Source organism: Neoarius graeffei, chromosome 28 (genome assembly GCF_027579695.1).
Source record: "Neoarius graeffei isolate fNeoGra1 chromosome 28, fNeoGra1.pri, whole genome shotgun sequence".
In the NCBI taxonomy this organism is placed as follows: Eukaryota; Metazoa; Chordata; class Actinopteri; order Siluriformes; family Ariidae; genus Neoarius; species Neoarius graeffei.
This window is the reverse complement of record NC_083596.1, coordinates 34,692,054-34,717,695: the sequence shown is the minus strand read 5'-3', so window position 1 is coordinate 34,717,695 and position 25,642 is coordinate 34,692,054. Positions and strand designations below refer to the sequence as shown.

The following is a 25,642-nucleotide window of genomic DNA, read 5'->3' as shown; positions in this document are numbered from 1 at the left end:
CACACACACCTCACTGTATATATTCCAACTGATTATCCATTTTTGATCTTTGTATAATAAATTCATTTATTATCAAAGCTGTGTATATTCATCTGCTGTTCTAATACTTTTGAGGTGGCCCAATCGCAAAGAATTCAAGGAAAGGTGTAGATAATTTGTAATATGGTAAGTTATCAATAATAATTTGGAAGATACCATTTTAGCTGTCTGGTAATTTACCCAGGATCAATGGTATGATTCACTAAATGATTCATTAAATGATTCATTGAATGATTCACTAAATGATTCACTTCAAACGATTCAAATGAGACTGATTCTATGGTATGATTCAATTCAAATGAGTCAAATCAAACAATTCAATAGGATTGATTCATTTTAACGATTAACCTTCAAATTTAATGAGACTGATTTCATGTAATTATTAAAGATTGATCACTTATCCAATCCTAAATACACAAAATCATTAATTACACCTACACTGATGAGGAAGGGGTCCTAGGTATCTGGGGGCCAGCTTGTGGGAGATGGTTCTGAGTGGCAGATGGCACGTGGAGAGCATGACTCACTGCCCCACCCGGTAGGTGGGTGCCTTAGAGCAGCGTTTGTTGGCCTGCCTCTTGGATGCTAGGGCGGAGTGAATGAGTCTTCTCCGGGCCAATGCCCATGTCCTCCTGCAGCGGCATATGAAGGTCTGGGGTGAGGGTATGGTGACCTCCTCTTCTTGGTTGGGGAAAAGTGGTGGTTGGTAACCTAGGGAGCACTGGAAGGGCAAGAGACTTGTGGCAGATGAAGGGAGAGTGTTGTGAGTGTACTCGATCCAAGGTAAGTACTTACTCCAAGAACCGGCATCCCTGGATGCCATGCACCTGAGTGCCACCTCCAAATCTTGATTCGCCCGTTCCGCCTGGCTGTTGGTTTGAGGATGGAATCCTGAGGAGAGATGACAGGAGGCCCCAATGCATTTTCAGAAGGCCCTCCAGAACTGCGCAGTGAACTGAGGACCCCGGTTAGAGACGATATCAGTGGGGAGTCCGTGTAGGCGGAAAATGTGAAGGAGGAGTAATTCAGTGGTTTCTTTAGCTGTGGGAAGCTTGGGTAGAGGGATGATATGGACTGTCTTGTTGCTACCTGAGTTGGGGAGTCCTGTGACGAAGTCCAGGGTGATGTGAGACCAGGGTTGATGAGGAATTGGGAGGGGTCTTAGCAGGCCGGCAGGTGGTCGATTGGCTGTCTTGTTCTGGGCACATGTGTCGCAGGCTGCCACGAACTCCTGGACATCTTCCTTGATGGATGGCCACCAGAAGCGCTGTTGGATGAGTGCCAGGGTTCGAGCAGCTCCCGGGTGACAAGCCAACTTGGAGCAATGACCCCACTGCAGCACCTGGGTTCACACAGAACAGGGAACAAACAGATGGTTAGGTGGTATGTTGTTTGAATTACCTTCTCCGGGGTCCTGCTCCAGGGTCTTCTGCACCAATTTTCTACCTCAAGTAAGGTGGCCCCCACCAGACAGCATGGAGGGAGGATGGTTTCGGGCATACTAGACTCCTCCTGGTGGGCAGAGAATATCCTGGACAGGGTGTTGGGTTTGCCGTTCTTGGTGGACTTGAGGTATTCTAGCTTCTTGTGATTGGTTCAGACAAGGAAGGGGAGATCCAGCCCCTCAAGCCAGTGCCTCCACTCCTCCAGGGCTAGCTTGACGGCCAACAGCTCTCTGTTGCCGATGGCGTAATTTCGTTCAGCAGGGGACAGCCGGCGAGAGAAGAAGTTGCAGGGGTGGACCTTGTTATTGTTTGCCCTCTGGGAGAGAATGGCTCCGACCCCGGACTCAGAAGCGTCGACCTCCATGCTGAACTGTTTGGTCAGATCGGGTATGGTGAGAATGGGTGCTGTGGTGAACTTGCACTTGAGCATGGAGAAGGCTTTCTCTGCTTCCTCCTCCCACTTGAACGAGGTCTTAATCGAGGTCAAGGCAGTGAGAGGTCCGGCCACCGGGCTGAAGTCGTGGATGAAGCGCCTGTAGAAATTGGCAAATCCCAGGAAATGCTGGAGCTCTCGTCACGAGGATGGGGTGGACCAGTCAGCGACTGCCTCAAGTTTGAGGGGGTCCATCTGGATCCTAGCTGGGGAGATGATGAACCCCAGAAATGAGACAGAGCTCTGATGGAATTCGCTCTTTTCCACCTTGACAAAAAGCTTATTTTCTAGCAGGCGCTGGAGGACCTGTTGGACGTGGCCCTGATGTTCCTCCAGGGAGTGAGAGAAGATCAGGATGTTATCCAGGTACACAAAAACAAAGATGTTAAAGTCCCTTAGGGCGTCGTTGACAAGTGCCTGGAAGACTGCGGGCGCGTTGGTCAGGCCGAAAGGGACCACAAGGTACTCATAGTGGCCAGTGGTGGTGTTAAAGGCTGTCTTCCACTCATCCCCCTCCCTGATCCTGATGAGATGGTAGGCATTGCGTAAGTCCAAATTGGTGAATATCTTGGCTCCCTGGAGTAGTTCAAAGGCCATGGTCATGAGTGGTAGTGGTTAGCGGTTCTTGACCATGATGGCATTGAGACCTCGATAGTCAATGCAGGGGCAGAGTGACTTGTCCTTCTTCTCCACAAAGAAGAATCCCGCCCCTGCTGGGAAGGAGGAAGGGCGGATGATCCCAGCTGCCAGAGACTCGGAGATGTACTTCTCCATAGCTTGTCTTTCGATGGGACAGAGAGAGTAGAGTCACCCTTTGGGTGGTGCTGTCCCAGGCAGGAGGTCAATTCTGCAGTCAGAGGGTCTGTGAGGAGGGAGGGACACTGCTTGGGTCTTGATGAAGACAGGTCTTAAGTCCAGATATTCCGGAGGCACGTGAGAGAGGTCGGGAAACTTGCTGGCTGAAGGCTGCGGTGGTTTGGTGGGAGGCAGAGCGGAGTTCAGACAGGAAGCTAGGCAGGAATGGCTCCAGCCTAGGATGGCGTTATTGGCCCAGTTTAGGTGGGGGCTGTGCTGTGTTAACCAGGGTAATCCTAGGATGATGGGTATGTGGGGGTTGTTCATGACGTGGAGTTGGATGGTTTCAGAGTGGTTGCCGGAAATCCTCAGGGTGAGTGGGGCGGTAAGGTGGGTGATGGTGGTCAAGCCAGTGCCACTGAGTGTCAGAACTGTGAGAGGGACGTCGAGGGCGAGTAGTGTGATTCCCAGATGCTTGGCGGTGGCGGAGCAAATCAGGTTCCTGTCCACCCCTGTGTCAACGAAGGCCTGGAGATGGTGATGCTGGTTGTCATGGATGATGATGACAGGGAGTAACGGTTGATCAGCGGGGGCCTGGTTCTGAGCATTGCCCACCAGGGCCCCTCGATTCGCTGGTGGTCTCATTCCCTTTAGCAGGCAGGCTCGGCAGATGTGTCCTTGCTGACCACAGTAGAAACAGGCCCCTGTGCTCTGCTGGCACTGTCATTCCTCTGCTGACACCCGTACCCGGTCTACCTGTATGGGTTCGATGGATGAGGCGGGAGGTGGAGAGGTGAAGCTGGGTCGGGTCTTCTCTCTCCTCTGTTGCTGGAACTGGGCATCGATACGGTTGGCGAGGTCCAGGAGACTGGAGAGGTCCAACAGCAGTTCCTGCGATACCAGTTCATCCTTAATGGCATCAGACAAGCTATGCAGGAACACGTCGACCTGGGTGCTCTCGTTCCAACCACATGATGCTGCCAACGTTCGGAGCTCAATGGCGTAGTCCGAAGTAGACCGGGAGCCCTGCCACAGCTCCATGAGTTCCCTAGCTGCCTCCCGGCCAGACAAAGAATGGTCAAAAGTTTGCTCCATCTCCTTGAATAAATCTTTGAAACTGGAGCAACAGGGAGCATCGGCATCCCAGACCACTGTTCCCCACTCCCTGGCCTTGCTGGTGAGGAGTGTGATGATATACCCCACCTGGGAGCGTTCTTTGAGGAAGATCAGAGGTTGCAGCTCCATGATCAATGAGCATTGAGATTGGAACAATCTGCAAGTACCTGGCTCTCCATCATAGGGCTAAGGCGCTGGGAGTCTCAACTCGTGGAGAAAAGCAGTGGCAGGAGCTGAAGTAAGAGACGGCTGGACAGGGGTAGGCATGGCTTGATAGTGCTGCATCTGTGTGGTGAGGAGAACAGGGTGTCGAGGTTCTGGGTGATCTGCTGGAGGTCTTGTTGATGGGTCCCGAGGAGAGTCCCTTGCTGCTGGATGGCCGTTCTCAGATTGGTGAGTTCCGCTGGATCCATGTTAGCCAGAACGTACTGTTAGGGGTGGTGGAGGTGTGGTGAGATAGGATCCAAATGCAGAACACAGACAGTTATCCAATAAATAAGGTGATTTAATCCAGGAAAAAAGGGCATGGTAAAAAGGTAAACAAACAAGACAAGAAACAAATGACAAAAATAGTTCAGGAAAAAAAGAGACAAAAAACAACAAAAACACAAGACAGGCAAGGGCAAAAATGCAAGTGCAAAAAAAAACATGAACAAGAATAAATGCTAGTGCAAAAAAACATGAACAAGAAAAAAACCTTAGTGCAAAAAACTATAAACCAGGAAAAGAGCTAGAGCAAAAAACCATGAGACGCAAAAAGGCACAGAAATGGCTAGAGTAGCAAACGAGACTTCTTCTTCTTCTTCTTTAGGGTTTTATGGCGGTTGGCAACCAACTTAAAGGAGCATTACCGCCACCAACTGGGCTGGAGTGTGGAACAGGTAGATATTGGATTAAATAAACAAAAAAAAAAAAACTTATATCCTCTGGGCTAGCCCAGTTTCTTTGAGAAATCTGAGAACAAAATGATATATATGGCTAGATGCCTTACCCAAGATGCCAGGTAGGTTAAAACTGCTGTGTTTCACTGTGCTTAATGACTTACAAAGGTTTCTTCTTTCTTCCACATACTGTTTGCAGTGAAATAAAACACTAATCAGTGTTTTATTACAGTAATTTTAATTTTAATTTTTTTAATTACAGTGTTTTAATACAGTAATCACAGTTTCCTATGTGATGTTTACCTATTATTTTTAGTGTACCGTTAAGCCCTGTGTGACCAATTCTTGGACGGGTTATCATGCTCTCATCTTTCCTACTTCTTCCTTCCATTCTTCCTTTGTCCACCTGTTTTTGGATGTTGTACAGATGTCTACCCTTTTCATTGTCATCCCAGTATTCCTGCCAGATTGATTTGGCATGATTCTTTATAAGGACCTTAGCCTCCACCTTACTCACAGGGATTAGTAAATCTACCTCTTTATGCTTGAGTGTTTGTTTGGCTAACTTTTCCACCTGCTCATTACCCTCAACACCAGCATGTGCCGGTACCCAAAGAAAATTGGTTACTATTCCTACTGCTTCTAGATGGAATAATGTACTGTATACAGTACTTCATTGATGAGGTCGTCCCTGAATGATCTACCTGACTGTATGCTTTGTAGAGCTGAATAACTATCTGAGATGATGACAGTATTGTGAATTTTGTTTTCTTTTATCCATTCCAGGGCCAACCAGATCACTACTAACTCTGTAGTGTAAACAGATAAGTTGCCATCTATTCTTTTCAAAATGCTCACTCTCTTTCTGGATCTTTTGATCCATCTGTGAATATGAATGTATGGCATGAAAAATGTAACTCTAAATAATTCTGCACTATGGTTTCTACTGTCACCTCTTTTGGTTTCTTTTTAATTTCTAAGTCAGGGGTTCTCAACCTTTTGCAACCTGGGCCCCACCAAAGCTGGTTCATTGCAGTTGGGGGCCCCTCTTCTCGCCCCGCCCCATCCCCCCCCAAACACACTCACCCGCAGTGACGCCACCCGACCTACAGCACCTTATATCGACTGATAGATAGATAGATAGATAGATAGATAGATAGATAGATAGATAGATAGATAGATAGATAGATAGATAGCTAGCCCTGGGCTAGATTATTATTATTATTATTATTATTATTATTATTAGTAGTAGTAGTAGTAGTAGTAGCAGTAGCAGCAGTAGTAGCATTATCCATTCCATAGAAATACATAGGCCTATTATCATTATTAGGCTATTGTTATAATTGGCAGTAGCACCACATTTCTAATCTGCTTTCGGGCATTATTATAATTATAATTATTATAATTATTATTATTATTATGGCCTATTATCATTACTAAGCTGTTGGCAGTCGTACAAGACTTATGTTCTTTCAGGCATTATTATTATTATTAGGCCTATTATTATTATTATTATTATTATTATTATTATTATTATTGCTGTTGTTGGTTGTTGATATTATTATTATTATTATTATTATTATTATTATTATTAATAGGCATTATTATTATTATTATTATTATTATTATTATTATTAGTGTTTTTATTAGGTATTTTATTAGGCTTATCATTAGCTGGCTATTGATATCATTGGGAATTGGGACCAGGCGTGAATTTAGGTTTTACTTTTTACTGTGCCTTTGTGATCTGCATTTGCGTTAATGCGAGACCTGAGCCTGCTTTGCCTTACAAAGATCCTCGATTCTTGGTGAAATGTTTGACAAGCACAGTCTCAAGTCATCCTCAATTTGCGCACGATTGCGATATTTCGTTTTGAGCGCAGTCATTTTTGAAAATCCTGCCTCACACAAGTAGGTCGATGCGAATGGGATGAGCAGTTTCAAGGCTACGTCACACAGTTGCGGGTACTCCTGCATCAATGCTGCCCAGAATGTCGAAAGAGGGCATGAGGTGAAGACTGCCTTAAGTCTACTGTCACTCTTCAGCTCAATAAGCTGTTCCTGCATGTCAACTGGAAGTTCGTCAGCAGTACACACAAATGGATCTCGAACCCACGCAAAAGAGCGATAATCCTCTGTGAAGTATGCTGCAAACTGTTTTCTCATTACCGACAGGTGCTCTGACGCTGCTTGAAAGACAGATGAGAAATCGTGGGAAGTGCCTGCATTACTGATAAAGTCTGCAAGGCTTGGGAACATATCACAGTTCCCCCGACTGATGCGGCCACACCAGAGGTCAAGTTTTTGCTTGAAGGCATCCACTTTCTCTGCGAGAAGCAAAATGTGAGTTTCTCGGCCTTGCAAAGACAGGTTCAAGCCATTCAAGCGGTCAAATATATCGACCAAATAGGAGAGACACGCCAGCCACAAAGGGTCATCCAGATTTTTTGCCAGGTCTGAATTGATTTGTGTCAAAAACCGCATCACCTCATCTCGCAGCTCATACAAATGTTGTAACACCCGCCCCCTGGACAGCCAGCGAACCTCAGTGTGCAGAAGCAGCTGTTCGTGCTCTGACCCCATCTCCTGACAGAGGACCTCAAACAAGCGAGAGTTTAGCGGCCGTGACTTGATGAGGTTGATCATTTTTACTGATTGGTTCAGCACGGATTCCAACAGAGATGGCATTTTTTTTGCAGCGAGTGCTTCGCGATGAACCATGCAATGGGTCCATTTTACAAGTGGAGCTACCTGCTTAACGCGAGCAGCTAGACCTTGCTCACGGCCCGTCATTGCTCGTGCGCCATCCGTGCACAAGCCAACGCATCGGTCCCACGCCAACCCATTCTCGCGAATAAATGAATCAAGGACATTGAAGATGGCCTCTCCAGTTGTGTGTGACTGAAGAGGGCGGCAAAAAAGGACATCCTCCTCAATTAATTTATCCCTGACATACCTGACATATGTAAGAAGCTGTGCCTGTCCAGCAATATCGGTAGACTCATCCAACTGCAAGGCATAGTATGGACTATTTTTAATAAACTGTATTAATTGCTCTCTGATATCATTGGACATATCAGCAATTCTCCGAGCAACTGTGTCATTTGAAAGTGGCACGGTGCCTAATTTGGCTGCTGCACTATCCCCGAAGAATATTCTGCACATGTCCTGCGCAGCTGGCAAAACGAATTTCTCGGCATCAGTGTGCGGTTTTCCTAGCTTACCTATTCTTTTTGCCACCACATATGATGCCTCCAGGCACTGCTTAGATACAGTGCTGTGCACGGAAATTGTTGCCTGTTGCTGATGCAGGCCATCACGCTTTCTTTGAAAGTATTCAAGCGGTTTGTCCTTCAGGCCAGCATGCTTCGTTTCGAGGTGCCTTTTAAGTTTGCATGGCTTCATGCTTTCGTTTGCCAGCACCTCGGCACACACGACACACTGAGGACGAAGATCAGAGGTGACAGTAAAACCAAACTGCAGGTATGATTCATCGTACCTCCGAAGCTTTCTCGCAGCTGGTGGTAGACCTACGTCAGTTGTCTTGGGTTTTTTGACAAGAAATCTATCCATTTTGTTAAAGTATTTGTGAATAAACGTGTGTAATAAAGTTGTAACGATAAGTCTGTAGTAGGCTAAGTCTGTAGTAGGCTAAGGGGGCTAACCAGAGGGAACGTATGGGGCTTATCAGTGAGAAACACGATCGATATCTTTATTCGGGGATTTTATAGTTGCAAATTTTAACGAGGTGTGAATGGTGTACTTACTCGTGTGAGTGTGTGTGTGTGTGTGTGTGTGTGTGTGTGTGTGTGTTAGTGTGTGTGTGTGTGTGTGTGTGTGTGTGGGACAGTTGGATTTTTCACACGCAGGGTGAAAAAGGCAAAGGGGTAGTAAACTAGCAGTAAGAAAACAACAAAAACAACAAATTATTTGGGTAGAGCTGAAATGGGGAAAGCAAAAATACAGTGTGGGGTAATAGTCTTTAAAAAGACTGTTTGGGTTTTGCGCTGTATCGATGGATTGATGATAGTAGACTAGCGAGAGTCGGCACGAGTTAACTCGGCAAGAAACCAGACTAGTGTGTGTGTGGCAAGCACTCACACGGTGGCCACGGTATGCAGACTCACTCACGTGACGTTGCATCATGTTCGCGTCACGGGCTTAAAATAACCTACACACAAGATTTTATGATAGATTGATGATAGATTTTATAATAGTATTGATTTGTATGTAATAGTCCAATGTCCTGCATTTTGGCATGGGTAAATGTGTTGCATCTGCTTAGCTACTATAGCCTGTTAGCCCCAGATTTTTTTTTTCCTCCATACATGAAGCCTACTCGCGACCCCCCTGGAGTACCTCCGTGCCCCACCAGGGGGGCGCGCCCCCCCGGTTGAGAACCACTGTTCTAAGTGAATGCCCAGGTCTACAGAAGGTAATGGGAAAAACCATGGCTGAATAGAGGATAAAGGTACAACAGGACTGTACTGCAACTGATGTAGCCCTAAACTCTCTGCTTTAGCATCACCTATCCACCCAAAGCTTCTAAAGTTGGACTTGTTATGCTCCCAAAAGTCATTTAAAATATTTTTGGCTGGATGATCAGCATATTGCCCTCTAAGTGGTAACATAAGTTGTATTCTTCTAATCCTTCGTGGCATCTCACCCATTTCCACTTGCATTGCAGGTACAGGGGATGTGTTAAAGGATCCACTACAGATCCTCAAAGCCTGAGCTTGCAGTACATCTAAGACCTTTATGTTAGATTCAGCTGAAGACATATATGCTATGCAGCCATAATCAAAGACAGACCTCATAAGTGCCCAGTATACATTAAGCAAAGCTGCTCTGCTGGCTCCCCAGGACTGTTCTGATAAACAGCAAAGGATGTTAATAACCTTTTTACACTTGTTTCCTACCTTACTCATGTGTACTTTCCATGTTAACTTTTCGTCAAACCATACCCCAAGAAATCGGATAGCTTTGACTTGCTCAAGAGGATGTTCATAAAGCTTTAAAGAAAAAGGAGTGATTTTGTGCCTTCTTGAAAAACATATTACTTGAGTCTTTGACACTGATAGCCTAAAACCCCATTCATTTGCCCACTTTTCCACTTTCATTATTGCTGCTTGCATTTTTGTTTTGACATGTGAAATATTACGTCCTCTGACCCATAATGCTCCATCATCTGCATATAAGGATTTGCCTATACCTTGCTCTATGTTTAAAAAGATGTCATTAATCATGATATTAAACAATAATGGGCTACACACACTACCTTGCGGTGTACCATTCTCCACTGTATATATTTCAGAATACTCTGTACCTACTTTTTGTCGTATCTTCTATTTATGAAGAATTAAAAGAGCGTGGAACAATCTGTGTCCAGACATTGCCAGCACTTTATTGAACTGAACACCAACCTGTAGGACCCCCCCATCACATGACCCACACACGCAATCTCATTGGTCTATTCTAAACTGCTAACGTAACCTGCGTCAACCATTAACCCTTCATATACTGTTTATGTTCAGATGTTTATGTTCAGATACACCACACTTTTACCTGTATCTTCCTGTCAAATAGAAAATCCAAAATCCAGTTGTATGCCTTACCACCTATTCCCATGGACTCTAACTTAATTAGCAGACCCTCAGATATGGCAGATATGGCTTTCCTCAACTCAAACATAGTAAGAGGCAGATCCAATGGGTTTCCTGAACTTTCCTTCCTTATTAAGACAGTTGGGTGCTTTCTTAAAATGTTGCCTCTAACTGCCCTAGCCTCTTTAGTTATGTTTTCAGAGCTGTGCACCTTCCTGAATGTTTGTGCTAAAAGTTCAGCTTTTTCCAGATTATTAATGGCTACTATATTTCCACTATTCAAGACTGGTAACTCATGATTCCTTCTAATCCCTCCCATTCTTCTTATCATGCCCCATACATCAGACAGCTTCACAGTCCGTCCTACTATTACAGTATTCCCTCCAAAAGGTATGCTTTCTTGCTTTAATTGTTTTCCTAACAGCTGCCTGAGCTCTCTTATATTCAATCAAAGCATGTTGAGAATGACACTTTTTAAGATCCTTAAAAGCTTTATTTCTTGCCTTGACTGCTTTACTGCAATCCTTATTCCACCATGGAACATTCTTACTTCTCCCATTTCCTTTAACTTTAGGTATAGATTCCTCAGCTGACATTATTATTTCATCAACCAACACACTATTAAATTCATTAACATCTATTTCTTTCACCTCCCTTAGCTTAAGGCATCTTAATGCACATAATACTTGAAAGTTTTCCCAGTTTGCATTTTCCATTTTCCATCTTGGTATTCTTTTAATCTTTTCACAGCACACTTCTAATCATATTTTAGTTAATACTGGATAATGATCACTACCAATTGTAGTTTTCTTTACTACCTTCCATGAACTAGTACCTGCTAGCTTGCTAGATAAGAATGTCAAATCAGTGACAGATTCTGTGTTGCTGATACCATTGTATTGTGTACCCTCCCCATTGTTAATGCATACCAAACATTTATTATCAATAAACTCTTCAATTATATAACCAGAGTCTGTGTGATCACTGCCCCAAAGCAGATGGTGTGAATTAAAATCTCCACACCAAACCAAATTACCTTTTACTGGCTCCAAAATGTTTTCCAGAATATTTTCATCAAGCTTCCCACAGGGATTATAATAGTTCACTATATTCACTGGGCCTCTTTTAGTCCATACCTTAGTCACAATTGACTCATGATTCTTGTTGACCCCAAGAACTTTATAGCTGATTCCATTTTGGATAAAAGTTGCAACTCCTCCTCCTCTACCATTTTCCTCTATCCCTTCTAATTGCAGTATATCCCCATCTCATCTCATTATCTCTAGCCGCTTTATCCTGTTCTACAGGGTCGCAGGCAAGCTGGAGCCTATCCCAGCTGACTATGGGCGAAAGGCAGGGTACACCCTGGACAAGTCACCAAGTCATCGCAGGGCTGACACATAGACACAGACAACCATTCACACTCACATTCACACCTACAGTCAATTTAGAGTCACCAGTTAACCTAACCTGCATGTCTTTGGACTGTGGGGGAAACTGAAGCACCCGGAGGAAACCCACGCGGACACGGGGAGAACATGCAAACTCTGCACAGAAAGGCCCTCACCGGCCACGGGGCTCGAACCCGGACCTTCTTGCTGTGAGGTGACAGCGCTAACCACTACACCACCGTGCCACCTTGCACACAAATTATGTTAGGTTTTTCCTTTAATTTATCAATGTACTTCTTGAACTCTTGACCATTAGTAATCAAGCTTCTGGCTTTCCACTGTAATATTATTAACAGCATTAAACTAATCATAGCTTGACATAACTTGAGAAGATTGACTATCCATGTTTAGATAATCTCTGACTGTCTCCCAGAGTAATCCTTTGATACCCAGATACTTTTCAGCCGACCTCACAATTATCTTTATCCTTTCCGTTTGACTCTGAATCTGAGCTGAACAATTAATAATCTCTGCCATAAAGAGCACAAAGTCGCTCTTATTGATAGCTAGACCATCCCTTTCCAACTTATTACACCCCTCACAGTTATTAGTGGACTTGTCATTATTGACTTCTCTACGTTCATTTTGTTTTAGTAATGATGAGATTCTAGGGACTTTCTTTACAGCTTCTGAATAGCTAATACCATGGGAAGCTTTAACTTTCTGCACCTGTTTAGCTCGCTTGCTAAACTTGCAACCTTGATAGGCTGCAGCAAATGAGACATTCTGAGAACGGCGTATTTATAGGCAGCGGTGAAACCAGGAAGTGAATGTAGGTGAGGTGGAATTCCCATCCCGGATCCGGGTCGGCGCTGGTGTGAGAGATCCGTAATCTCCAGAGTATATGTCTGGGGCTGAGCATGACAAAAATGGAAAGAATATGGCACCACTACAAACCTGACAAGAGAAGGCTAGCCGCCAAAACTCACAGACTGGGCGAGGCGGGCATTAATCAGAGATGCAACAAAGACACCAATGATAACATTGAAGGAGCTGCAAAGATCCACAGCGGAGATGGGAATACCTGTCCATTGGACCACTTCAAGCCATACACTCCACAGAGTGGGGCTTTATGGAAGGGTGGCCAGAAAAAAAGCCATTGCTTAAAGAAAAAATAAGAAAACACATTTAGAGTTTACCCAACAGCATGTGGCAGACTCCCCAAACACATGGATGAAGATTCTGTGGTCAGATGAGACTAAAGTTGAACTTTTTGGCCATCATGGGAAATGGCATGTGTGGTGGAAACCCACCACTTCTGATCACCCTGAGAACACCATTCCTACAATGACGCATGGTGGTGGCAGCATCATGCTGTGGGGATGTTTTTCGTCTGCAGGGACAGGAAAGCTGGTCAGGATTGAAGGAAAGATGGATGGCCCTAAATACAGGGAAATTTTGGAGGAAAACCTGTTTGAGTCAGCCTGAGGCTTGAGACTAGGATGAAGGTTCACATTCCAGCAGGACAATGACTCTAAACATACTGCTAAAGCTCCAATGGAGTGGTTTAAAGGGAAACATTTACATGTCTTGGAATGGCCTAGTCAAAGCCCAGACCTTAATCCAATTGAGAATGTGTGGCATAACTTGAAGATTGCTGTACACCAATGCAACCCATCTGATTTGAAGGAATTACAGCAGTTTTGCCTTGAGGAATGGGCAAAAATCCCAGTGGCAAGATGTGCTAAGCTAATAGAGACGTACCCCAAGAGACTTGCAGCTGTAATTGCAACAAAATATGGCTCTACAAAGTATTAACTTTGGGAGTTGAATACCTATGCACACTCCAGATTTCTGTTTTGTTTTTGTTCTTTTTCATATTAATTGTTGTTTGTGTCACAATTTAAAAAAAGTAAAAAAAAATTAAATTGCACCTTTAAAGTGGTAGGCATGTTGTGTAAATCAAATGGTGCTACCCCCCCCCCCCAAAAAAAAACAAAACAAAACATATTAATTCCAGCTTGTAATGCGACAAAACAGGACACACATCAAGGGGATGAATACTTTTGATCCTTTGCCTGGGCCTAGAGAAGTGCCTGAATTTGCTGCCTCTGTTCCATGCGCACCACAAGGAAGGCTTAGTGTTGAATTTAGTGGATACCAGTGAGGGTTTAGATGAGTTCAGCAATCAGAATCAGAAACACTTTAATTGCCAGGTATGTGGACACACACGAGGAATTTGACTCTGGTTCACTTAGATCTCGTAGTACAAAACAGATTAAAAAAAGCGTATACACAAAACAAACAAACAACAACAAAAATAGGTGCATAGTGCAAAGTAATCCAGGTAAGTCAAGTATGGAATAGTTAAATAAATATAAAGTATACAGTGTGCACAGAATGATGGTATAAGTGTTCAGATATTTTACAAGTGATATTACTGATATATGAATTTGGATTTTAGCTGTTCATCACAGAAAGGATTTCCCTTTTGGTGCAATATGGTGCATAGTGCAAAGATGAATAGTAAATTTAAATAAGTATAAATATAAGTAACAGTGAGCACAGAATGACAGTATGAGTGTGCAGATATTTTGCAAGTGATATTACTGATATATGAATCTGGATTTTAGCTGTTCATCACAGAGACAGCCTGAGGGAAGAAATTGTTCTTGTGTCTGGTTGTTTTTGCATACAGAGATCTATATCGCCTCCCTGAGGGGAGAAGATTAAACAGATTGTGACCAGGGTGTGATGGGTCCGCAGAGATGTTACCTGCCCGTTTCCTGACTCTGGACAGGTATAGGTCTTGGATGGAGGGCAGGTTGACACCAATAATTTTCTCTGCAGACCTTATTGTCCATTGCAGTCTGTTCTTCTCCTGTTTGGTGACCGATCCAAACCAAACAGTGATGGAAGAGCAAAGAACAGACTGAATGATGGCAGAGTAGAATTGTGTCAGCAGCTCCTTAGACAGGTTGAGCTTCCTGAGCTGGCGCAGAAAGTACAACCTCAGCTGAGCCTTTTTGATGATAGTGACTGTGTTTGTCTCCCACTTCAAGTCCTGAGAGATTGTGGAACCCAGAAACCTGAAGCTTTCAACGGCAGTCACAGTGTTGTTGGTGATGGTGATGGGCAGCAGAGTGGGGGGGCTCCTCCTAAAGTCCACTGTCATCTCCACAGTTTTGAGCGTGTTCAGCTCCAGATTGTTCTGACTGCACCACCAGACCAGCCGTTCAACCTCCCGTCTGTATGCAGACTCGTCACTATTCCGGATGAGGCAGATGACCGTTGTATCATCTGCAAATTTCAGGAGTTTAACAGATGGGTCTCTTGAGGTGCAGTCGTTGGTATAAAGGGAGAAGAGCAGTGGGGAGAGCACACACCCTTGGGGGGCGCCAGTGCTGACAGTCCAAGTGCTGGATGTGATGCTCCCCATCCTCACCTACTGCTTCCTGTCAGTCAGGAAGTTTGTAATCCACTGACAGGTGGAGGAGGGCACAGTGAGCTGGGTGAGCTTGGTGTGGAGGATGTCTGGAACAATGGTGTTGAATGCCGAACTGAAGTCCACGAACAGAATCCTGGCATACGTCCCTGCAGAGTCAAGGTGTTGCAGGATGTAGTGCAGTCCCATATTGATTGCATCATCCGCTGACCTGTTTGCCCGGTGGGCAAACTGCAGGGCGTCCAGCAGGGGGTCTGTGATGACCTTCAGGTGTGACAACACCAGTCTCTCGAAGGACTTCATGACTACAGATGTGAGAGCTACAGGCCTGTAGTCATTCAGTCCTGTGATGGTGGTTTTCTTGGGAACTGGGATTATTGTGGAGCGTTTGAAGCATGAGGGGACTTCACACAGCTCCAGGGATCTATTGAAGATCTGGGTGAAGATGGGAGCAAGCTGATCAGCACAGACCTTCAGACAGGTGGGTGACACACCATCTGGGCCAGGTGCCTTCCTGATCTTCTGTCTGCGAAAAAGCTGACAAACATCCTCTTCACAGATCTTGAGTGCTGGTGTGGGGTCAGAAGCGAGAGGAGGCAGAATAGCAGGGGGTGTGAATGGGTCTTTAATGTCTGAGGGGGGGAGAGGTATGAATTTGTCGAATCTGGAGTAGAACACATTCAACTCATCAACCAATTGATGGTTCATTGCAGTGTAGGGGGATGGTCTCCTGTAGTTAGTGATATTCTTCAGGCCTGTCCACACTGATGCCGGATCGTTGGCTGAAAGGCTGTTTTTGATCCTTTCAATGTAGCTCCTCTTAGGCTACATCCACACGACAACGGCAACGAGATTTTTTTTTTTTTAAATATCGCATCCACATGGGCAACGGATCAGTAAAATATCAGGTTCATATGGCAAAGCAACGCTTGCTGAAAATGATGCAATACACATGCCACACCACTACGTGCACTGTAAGACGGTCCCATCGGAGACACCAGAACAATAGAAGTAGACGCATGTGCATAACTGCGCATGCGCACAGTGACTATCCCTGTCACTGTCACATGCACACACTTTCTCACTCCCTATCCTATGGATATAGTCCCTTTAAATCACATGCTCGTTGTTTGAATGGAGATGCGGAAAGAGGAATGAATGGGGGTAGATGGAAGCCGGTACTCCAACATTCTGATATCCTCCAGAATTCTTTAATGGTCCGGAATAAACATCTGAAGAGGTGAGATTGCTCCTTTTTTTTCCCTATTTTTGCTGGCGGGATTGACTCTGCCCTAAGGGCTATTCTCTCACTCTCTCTCTCTCACTTTGCACCATTACACAATAAATATTCACAGTCAAAATATTTTGTAAGCGCGTTTCATGAACCAAGTTATAGGATTTGTTGACAACTCGCATCAAGTTCGTTACACTTCTACCTGGCGTGAAGCACATGTGGTTGTGACGTCATTGTAAACAAATCCGTTCTACTCATCCAGACAACTTCGCAATGGCTCTGTTGCCAGATTTTTTCACTCTGGAACCCGTTCTCAAAAGATTTCGTTTTGGGGCACCCAAAACGCTGGTGCCATGTGGACGCCAGGCCAAAACGATAAACAATTTTATCAGATTCACCTGAATCCATTGCCGTGTGGACAGGGCCTTAGCTGATTTCACCTCTTTTGTCAGTGTGTTTCTGGCCTGTTTGTACAGGACTCTGTCCCCACTTCTGTAGGCCTCCTCCTTGGCCTGGCGAAGCTGTCTGAGTTTTGCGTGAACCAGGGTTTGTTGTTATTGTATGTGCGGAAGGTCTTGGTGGTCACACACATATCCTCGCAAAAACTGATGTAAGATGTCACAGTATCAGTCAGTTCATGCAGGTCTGAAGCTGCAGCCTCAAAACCACTCCAATCAGTGCAGTCAAAGCAGGCTTATAGTTCCACTTTGGCCTCATCAGACCATCTCCTCACCGTCTTAACTACAGGCTTAGCAGATTTCAGCTTCTGCCTGTAGGATGGGATAAGATGAACCATACAGTGATCAGATAGTCCCAAGGCTGCACAGGGGACAGAGTGGTATGAGTCCTTTAAAACAGTGTAACAATGGTCCAGAGTGTTAGAGTCCCTGGTGGGACACTTAATGTGCTGTTTATATTTTGGCAGTTCGTGGCTGAGGTTTGCTCTGTTAAAGTCCCCCAAAACAATGAGCAAAGAGTCTGGGTGTTTTTTCTCCACATTGTTTATCTGGTCAGCCAGGTGTTGTAACGCCTCATTAACACATGCCTGAGGGGGGATGTAAACTCCAACCAGAATAAACGAGGAAAACTCTCGTGGAGCATAAAACGGTTTGCAGTTTATGAATAATGTCTCCAGATGAGGACTGCATGATTTATTTAGAACTGTGACATCAGTACACCAACCTTCGTTAATATAAAAGCAGACTCCGCCTCCCCTCGTTTTCCCCATGAGCTCCGTTTCGCGGTCCGCTCGGTGAAGGTGAAATCCAGGCAGATGGAGAGAAGAGTCTGGGATGTGCTCACCGAGCCAGGTTTCGGTGAAGCACAAGGCAGCAGATCTGTTAAAATCTGTGATAATTGTGTTGAGGAGCAGCAGTTCGTCCATCGTATTGGCCAGAGAGCAGACGTTAGCCAGGTGAATAGACAGGAGCGCAGTGCGAAAACTCCGCTGCCTCAGTCTGACGAGCGTGCCGGCTCGCTTCCCCTGGTGTCTCCGGCGTCCATGGCATAATCCATAGAGAGCTGCTGCTCCTCTGACAAGTAACTCTGAAAAAATTTTTGGATTGATGAAAGCCGATGAAAGAACTTTACTGGTGGTTAATTCAATGTTTATGGGTTCTTCTCTAGAGTATGTGACAAGCGAAGAAACACAACAAATACACAAAAATGTAGAAAGTACGAGAGCGAAGTACTGAGGCAACCGTCCGCGGCGCCATCTTGGATATCAAAGCAAGGGGCAATGACTCCATGGTAATAAAGCTTCTTCAATATCTGGGGTTTCAGCACCAGTAAACACTTATGGGGTTCGAGGGGGAAATGAGGAGACAAAAGGCAGGCTTGCAACAATGCAAAGGTGCACTTTTCTTGCAACTTTCACCTTTCACTGATTTCAGAATGTTAGGACTGGGACTGTTTTGGCCTCTAGAGGCCGCTGTTATTTCCTTTTCTGGTCATGTTTGTTTTGGCCTCTAGAGGTCACCACTGTGTTCTGTATTTTGTTTTTGTCTTATTGCCTGTTTCCTGCCCCGCCCTGTCCTTAATTAGTTTGTGTATTTATACCCCTGAGTTCAGTCCTCTTGTCACGGAGTCTTTGTGCTGTTATGTTTAGCTCCAGTTTCCTCTGTACCGTGTTCCTTGCCTTTGTCTTTTTGGTTTTGCACTTTGCTTTGCTTTTTGGACTTTTGGACCTAGTTTTTACTGTTTTTTGGATCTTCTGAGCATTGGTATTTTTGCCTTTTCTTTTCTGGTTTTTTGGCTTTTGTTTTGACTTTTGTACATTGGATATTTCTTATTTTTCCCTTCATCTTTTGAGCGTTTTGGATTATTTATTTTGGACTGTATATATTGTAAATAAACCTTTTGATACTTTTTCTACTTCCGCCTCACGCCTTTGCATTTGAGTCATCCCCCTGGTGGCCTAGTGGGGGTTTGCTGGATTATCACACCAGCGAACCAGGTTTGAATCCCAGCAAAACCCTAACAGAAAGATTCCGTCATGACCGACTCAGCAGAGGCTGCTTCAACTGTCTACCCAGCCAACCTTCAGGGAATTATGGCAGCTTTGACACGCTTTGGAGTGACCATGGACGCTCATGGACAAACGCTTACCAGCCAACATGAGGCCCTTGCTCGCCACGAGGTACTGCTTCAGCAAATTGGGAAAACCCTGGCACAGCTGACACCTCTGCCTGCATCTCCTCATCCTGATCCGGCTCCTGCTCCCGCTCCAGTGCCTCCCGCCATGCTGTCTCCTTCACCTCATGAACCCAGCCTTCCTGCACCACAGAGGTATGACGGCAAGCACGGTGAGTGCCGGGAGTTCCTTACCCTGTGCCAACTCACCTTTGAGCTCCAGCCTACAACCTACACTACGGATCGCCGCAAGATTGCCTTTGTGATAACCTTGTTAGCTGGTAAGGCACGAGCTTGGGCAATGGCCATCTGGCAAAGACAGGGACCCGAGTGTTCTGACTTCAAGGTATTTACGGAGGAGATGCTTCGGGTCTTCGATCAGGCAGACATCAGTAAAGATGCAGCCAGGAAGCTCATGTCTGTCTGACAGGAAGGAAGCGTTCCAGACTACGCCATCTCGTTCCGGACCCTTGCAGCAGTAAGTGGATGGAACGAGACTGCCCTGGTGTCAGCCTTCCACCATGGTCTGTTTGACCCCATCAAAGACAGTCTGACTTCTATCGGATGCCCAAGTGACCTCGAAACTCTGATCTCACATTCTACTCACCTTGACAACAGGATGAGAGAACGCCGCCAAGTCCTGAGCCTCCCCGGCCTCCCTGCCTCTACCTGGAGCCCGTCTACCTCCTCCAGTGACTGTCCAGAGCCCATGCAAGTTGGCCATACTCATCTCTCCATAGCCGAGAGGGAGCGCAGAAGGAGGGACAAGTGCTGCATCTACTGTGGCAAGCCTGGTCACTTCCGAGCATCATGTCCCGAGCTCTTGGGAAAAGGACCGCCCTGTCCAGCCAAGGGAGGGTTGTGATGGGGCCTACCCTCTCTCCCGGACTCCCTGGCCAAGGAATCTACATCCCGGTCTCCATCTCCTGGGGTGAGACCGTCCACTCTTGTCAAGCCTTGTTAGACTCAGGGGCGGCTGGAAACTTTATGGATATCCACTTCGCCCAAAGCATCAATGTCCCGACTGCGCCTCTTGAAGTCCCACTGTCTGTGTCTGCCCTCGATGGCCAAGCGTTAGGTGATGGAAGAGTCACCCAAGTTACTTCTCCAGGCTTCCTCCAGTCTCAAGGTCACAAGGAAGAAATATCCCTGCACCTGATTCCTTCACCTGAGTTCCCAGTTATTCTAGGTCTTCCTTGGCTTACCCACCACAACCCTCGTATAGACTGGGTCACTAGCCAGGTTGTGGAGTGGGGTCCTGCTTGCTATGCCTCTTGTCTGCTCTCTAGCTCTCCTGTGTCTCCTACCGAGCCTCCCGATCTCACCAAGTTATCTCAAGTTCCCACAGAGTACTGGGATCTCAAGGAAGTTTTCAGTAAGAGCAGGGCCGCCATTCTCCCTCCGCACCATGCCTACGACTGTGCCATCGACTTGCTCCCTGGGACTACCCCTCCTCGTGGCAGACTGTTTTCCCTCTCTCAGCCAGAACGCAAGGCCATGGAGGAGTACATCAAGGAGGCCTTGGCCTCTGGGTTCATTCAACCCTCCACCTCACCCGCTGGTGCCGGCTTCTTCTTTGCCAGCAAGAAGGATGGGGGGCTCCGGCCATGTATTGATTATAGGGGCCTGAACAAGATCAACGTGTGCAACCGCTATCCCCTTCCGCTGATGTCCACAGCATTCGACCTGCTCCAAGGCGCCACCATCTTCACCAAGTTGGACTTACGGAACGCATACCATCTCATCCGTATCTGACAGGGAGACGAGTGGAAGACCGCCTTTAACACCCCGTCAGGGCACTATGAGTACCAGGTCATGCCCTTCAGACTCACCAATGCACCAGCTGTTTTTCAGGCCCTTATCAATGACGTCTTGAGGGATATGATTAATCAATATGTTTTCGTCTACCTCGATGACATCCTGATATTCTCCAAGACCTTACAGGAGCACCGCCACCATGTCCGCCAAGTCCTCCAGAGACTTTTACAGAATAATCTGTTTGCTAAAGCCCAGAAATGCGAGTTTCATGTCCCCGAGGTCTCCTTCCTGGGATTTATTGTATGAACGGGGCAACTCCAAATGGACCCAGCCAAGACCCTGGCCGTCCGGGACTGGCCTACTCCCAAGTCCATTAAGGAGGTTCAGCAGTTCTTAGGATTCGCTAACTTCTACCGCAAATTCATCAGGAACTTCAGCTCCGTAGCAGCACCTATGTCGGACCTCACCAAAAGGACTGGTGGGTCCTATGTCTGGTCCCCTCAGGTGGAAAAGGTGTTTAATGACCTCAAACACCGCTTTTGCACGGCACCTATTCTGGTTCTCCCGGACACCTCCCAACCATTCATCGTGGAGGTGGACGCCTCGGACAGTGGTGTCGGCGTGGTGCTCTCTCAATGGTCAGAAGGGAAGCTGCACCCCTGCGCTTACTTCTCCCACCACCTGAGCCCTGCGGAGTCCCGCTATGATGTGGGGGATCGGGAACTGCTAGCGGTTAAACGAGCCCTTGAGGAGTGGAGGCACTGGCTGGAGGGAGAGCAACATCCATTCCTGGTGTGGACGGACCATAAGAACCTGGAGTACCTCCAGCAAGCCAAGAGGCTGAACCCATGACAGGCTAGGTGGGCTTTGTTTTTCAGCCATTTCAATTTCACCCTATCATACCGCCCGGGCTCTAAGAACACCAAACCGGACACGCTCTCCAGGCTGTTCTCACCCAACAACAGGGAGAGTGAAGTTAGGCCTATCATCCCTGTATCCCGGATTGTGGCTCCTGTCCGCTGGGGTATTGAGCAGACCATTCGACAAGCTCAACGCCGGGACCCTGATCCTGGGACGGGGCCACCAGGCCTCCTGTACGTCCCTCATCAAGCCCGGGCCAAGGTTCTCCAGTGGGGTCACTCTTCCCCCCTCACCGCCCACCCGGGAGCTCGGAGGACCCTGGACTTCCTGAAAAGATGCTTCTGGTGGCCTAACATGGAGAAGGAAGTAAGGTCATTTGTCCTGTCCTGTGAGGTCTGCACCAGAACCAAGAACCCGCGACAGCATCCCCAGGGTCTCCTACATCCTCTGCCTATTCCCCGGCATCCCTGATCCCACGTGGCAGTCGACTTCATCACGGGTCTCCCTGAGTCTCAAGGTAACACTGTCATTGTGGTCATTGTGGACAGATTCTCCAAGGCCTGCCGCTTTATACCACTGTGCAAACTCCCTTCTGCCCTTGACACTGCTAAATTGCTATTTAATCACGTCTTCTGAGTCTTTGGTCTTCCACAGGACATTGTCTCTGACCAGGGGCCCCAGTTCTCCTCCCGAGTGTGCCCCTGTCAGGGTTTCCCAAGCCAGACAGGTCCTAGGTGACAGGCCAGACTAAGAGCAGTTCACCAAAACCCCTATGGAGAAAAATCTGAGGACCGTGACGTCGCCCGGGATGACGCAGCCGGGGCCCCACCCTGGAGCCAGGCCCGGGGTTGGGGCTCATATGCAAGCGCTTGGTGGCCGGGCCTTTGCCCATGGGGCCCGGCCGGGCTCAGCCCGAAGAAGTGACGTGGGCCTGACCTCCTGTGGGTTCACCACCCACAGAGGTAGCAGTAGGGGACTGGTGCAATGTGGATTGGGTGGCAGTCGAAGGCAGGGGCCTCAACGACCTGATCCCCGGACACAGCGGCTGGCTGTTGGGACATGGAATGTCACTTCGCTGGGGGGGAAAGAGCCTGAGCTTGTGCAGGAGGTTGAGAGGTACCGGCTAGAGATAGTCGGGCTCACCTCCATGCACAGCTTGGGCTCTGGAACCCAGCTCCTCGAGAGGGGCTGGACTCTCCACTTCTCTGGAGTCGCCCGTGGTGAGTGGCAGCGGGCTGGTGTGGGCTTGCTTATAGCTCCCCAGCTCAGCCGCCATGTGTCGGAGTTTACCCCAGTGAACGAGAGGGTCGCCTCTCTGCGCCTTCGGATTGGGGAGAGGGCTCTTGCTGTTGTTTGTGCCTACGTCCCAAATAGCAGTGTGACAGACAGTTTGTGAACACAATAGTTTGTTATCAGAGAAAGGCACAATAGCCAGTACCTGTGATATTATAGGGGTGTGATATTATATCCGGCCTTCTTGGAGTCCCTGGGAGAGGTACTGAGGGGTGCTCAGACTGGGGACTCCATTGTGCTACTGGGGGACTTCAATGCTCACGTGGGCAATGACAGTGACACCTGGAGGGGCATGGTTGGGAGGAAAGGCCTCCCTGATCTGAACCCGAGTGGTGTTTTGTTATTGGACTTCTGTGCTAGTCACAGTTTGTCCATAACGAATACCATGTTCGAGCATAGGGGTGTCCATAAGTGCACGTGGCACCAGGACACCTTAGGTCTGAGGTTGATGATAGACTTTGTAGTCATTTCATCTGATCTCCGGCCCTATGTCTTGGACACTCAGGTGAAGAGAGGGGCTGAGCTGTCAACTGATCACCACCTGGTGGTGAGTTGGATCCGCTGGCGGAGAAGGAAGCTGGACAGACCTGGCAGGCCCAAACGTATGGTGAGGGTCTGCTGGGAACATCTGGCCGAGCACTCTGTTGGGGAGGTCTTTAACTCCCACCTCCGGGAGAGCTTTTCCCAGCTTCCGAGGGAGGCGGGGGACATTGAGTCTGAGTGGACCATGTTCTCTACCTCCATTGTGGATGCAGCTGTTCAGAGCTGTGGCCGCAAGGTCTCTGGTGCCTGTCGTGGCGGCAATCCCCGAACCCAGTGGTGGACACCAGAAGTAAGGGATGTCGTCAAGCTGAAGAAGGAGTCCTATTGGGCCATGTTATCCTCCAGGACTCCCGAGGCAGCTGACGGGTATCGGCAGGCCAGGCGTGCTGCAGCTCGGGCAGTTGCGGAGGCAAAAACACGGAACTGGGAGGAGTTCGGGGAGGCCATGGAGAAGGACTATCGGTCGGCCTCGAAGAAATTCTGGCAAACCGTCCGGCGCCTCAGGAGGGGGAAGCAGTACTCTGCCAACACTGTTTACAGTGCGGGTTAGGAGCTGTTGACCTCAACTGGGGACATTGTCGGGCGGTGGAAGGAATACTTTGAGGATCTCCTCAATCCCACCGTCATGTCTTCCACTGAGGAGACTGAGGCTGATGACTCAGAGGTGGACTCGTCCATTACCCAAGCCGAAGTCACTGAGGTGGTTTGCAAGCTCCTCGGTGGCAAGGCACCGGGGGTGGATGAAATCCGCCCTGAGTATCTCAAGTCTCTGGATGTTGTGGGGCTGTCTTGGTTGACACGCCTCTGCAACATCGCGTGGCGGTCAGGGACAGTGCCTCTGGAGTGGCAGACTGGGGTGGTGGTCCCTCTTTTTAAGAAAGGGGACCGGAGAGTGTGCTCCAATTATAGGGGAATCACACTTCTCAGTCTCCCAGGGAAGGTTTACTCCAGGGTACTGGAGAAGAGAATTCGACCAATAGTCGAACCTCGGATCCTGGAGGAACAATGCGGTTTTCGTCCTGGTCGCGGAACACTGGACCAGCTCTATACCCTTCATAGGGTGCTCGAGGGTTCATGGGAGTTTGCCCAACCAGTCCACATGTGCTTTGTGGATCTGGAGAAGGCATTTGACCGTGTCCCCCGTAGTATTCTGTGGGGGGTGCTTCGGGAGTATGGGGTTCGGGGCTCTTTGCTAAGGGCTGTCTGGTCCCTGTACGAACGGAGCAGGAGTCTGGTTCGCATTGCCGGCAGTAAGTCAGACCTGTTCCCAATGCATGTTGGACTCCGGCAGGGCTGCCCTTTGTCACCGGTTCTGTTCATAATTTTTATGGACAGAATTTCTTGGTGCAGCCAGGGGCCGGAAGGAATCCTGTTTGGGAACCACAGGATTTCATCTCTGCTTTTTGCGGATGATGTTGTCCTGTTGGCTTCTTCAAACCAGGACCTTCAGCATGCACTGGGGCGGTTTGCAGTCGAGTGTGAAGCGGCTGGGATGAGAATCAGCACCTCCAAGTCCGAGGCCATGGTTCTCGACCGGAAAAGGGTGGCTTGCCCTCTCCAGGTTGGTGGAGAAGTTCTGCCTCAAGTGGAGGAGTTTAAGTATCTCGGGATCTTGTTCACGAGTGAGGGAAGGATGGAGCGTGAGATCGACAGGCAGATCGGTGCAGCCTCCGCAGTGATGTGGTCGCTTTACCGGTCCATCATGGTGAAGAAGGAGCTGAGCCAAAAGCCGAAGCTCTCAATTTACCTGTCGATCTACGTTCCGACTCTCACCTATGGTCATGAGCTTTGGGTAATGACTGAAAGGACAAGATCGCGGATACAAGCGGCCAAAATGAGTTTCCTTCGCAGGGTGGCTGGGCGCTCCCTTAGAGATAGGGTGAGAAGCACAGTCACTCGGGAGGAGCTCGGAGTAGAGCCGCTGCTGCTCCACTTCGAGAGGAATCAGCTGAGGTGGCTCGGGCATCTTTTTCGGATGCCTCCTGGACGCCTCCCTGGGGAGGTGTTCCAGGCATGTCCCCCCGGGAGGAGGCCCCCGGGAAGACCCAGGACATGCTGGAGGGACTATGTCTCTCGGCTGGCCTGGGAATGCCTCGGTGTTCTTCCCGAGGAGCTGGCCGAGGTGTCTGGGGAAAGGGAAGTTTGGGCTTCCCTGCTTAGGCTGCTGCCTCCGC

General features: G+C 47.7%; 2 protein-coding genes across 2 annotated transcripts in view; one reads left to right on the top strand and one right to left on the bottom strand.

Annotated features, from left to right (window-relative positions):
• The window catches only part of lamc3 (laminin, gamma 3), a 574,068-nt gene that overhangs the window by 198,562 nt on the left and 349,864 nt on the right, over nucleotides 1-25,642 (top strand). The window lies entirely within an intron of this gene.
• LOC132876168 (zinc finger BED domain-containing protein 5-like) lies at nucleotides 7,068-7,898 on the bottom strand (the record flags this gene model as incomplete). Its single annotated transcript, XM_060913473.1, has 1 exon — nucleotides 7,068-7,898. A coding segment is annotated over exon 1 (807 nt), but the record flags the coding sequence as incomplete, so codon positions are not given.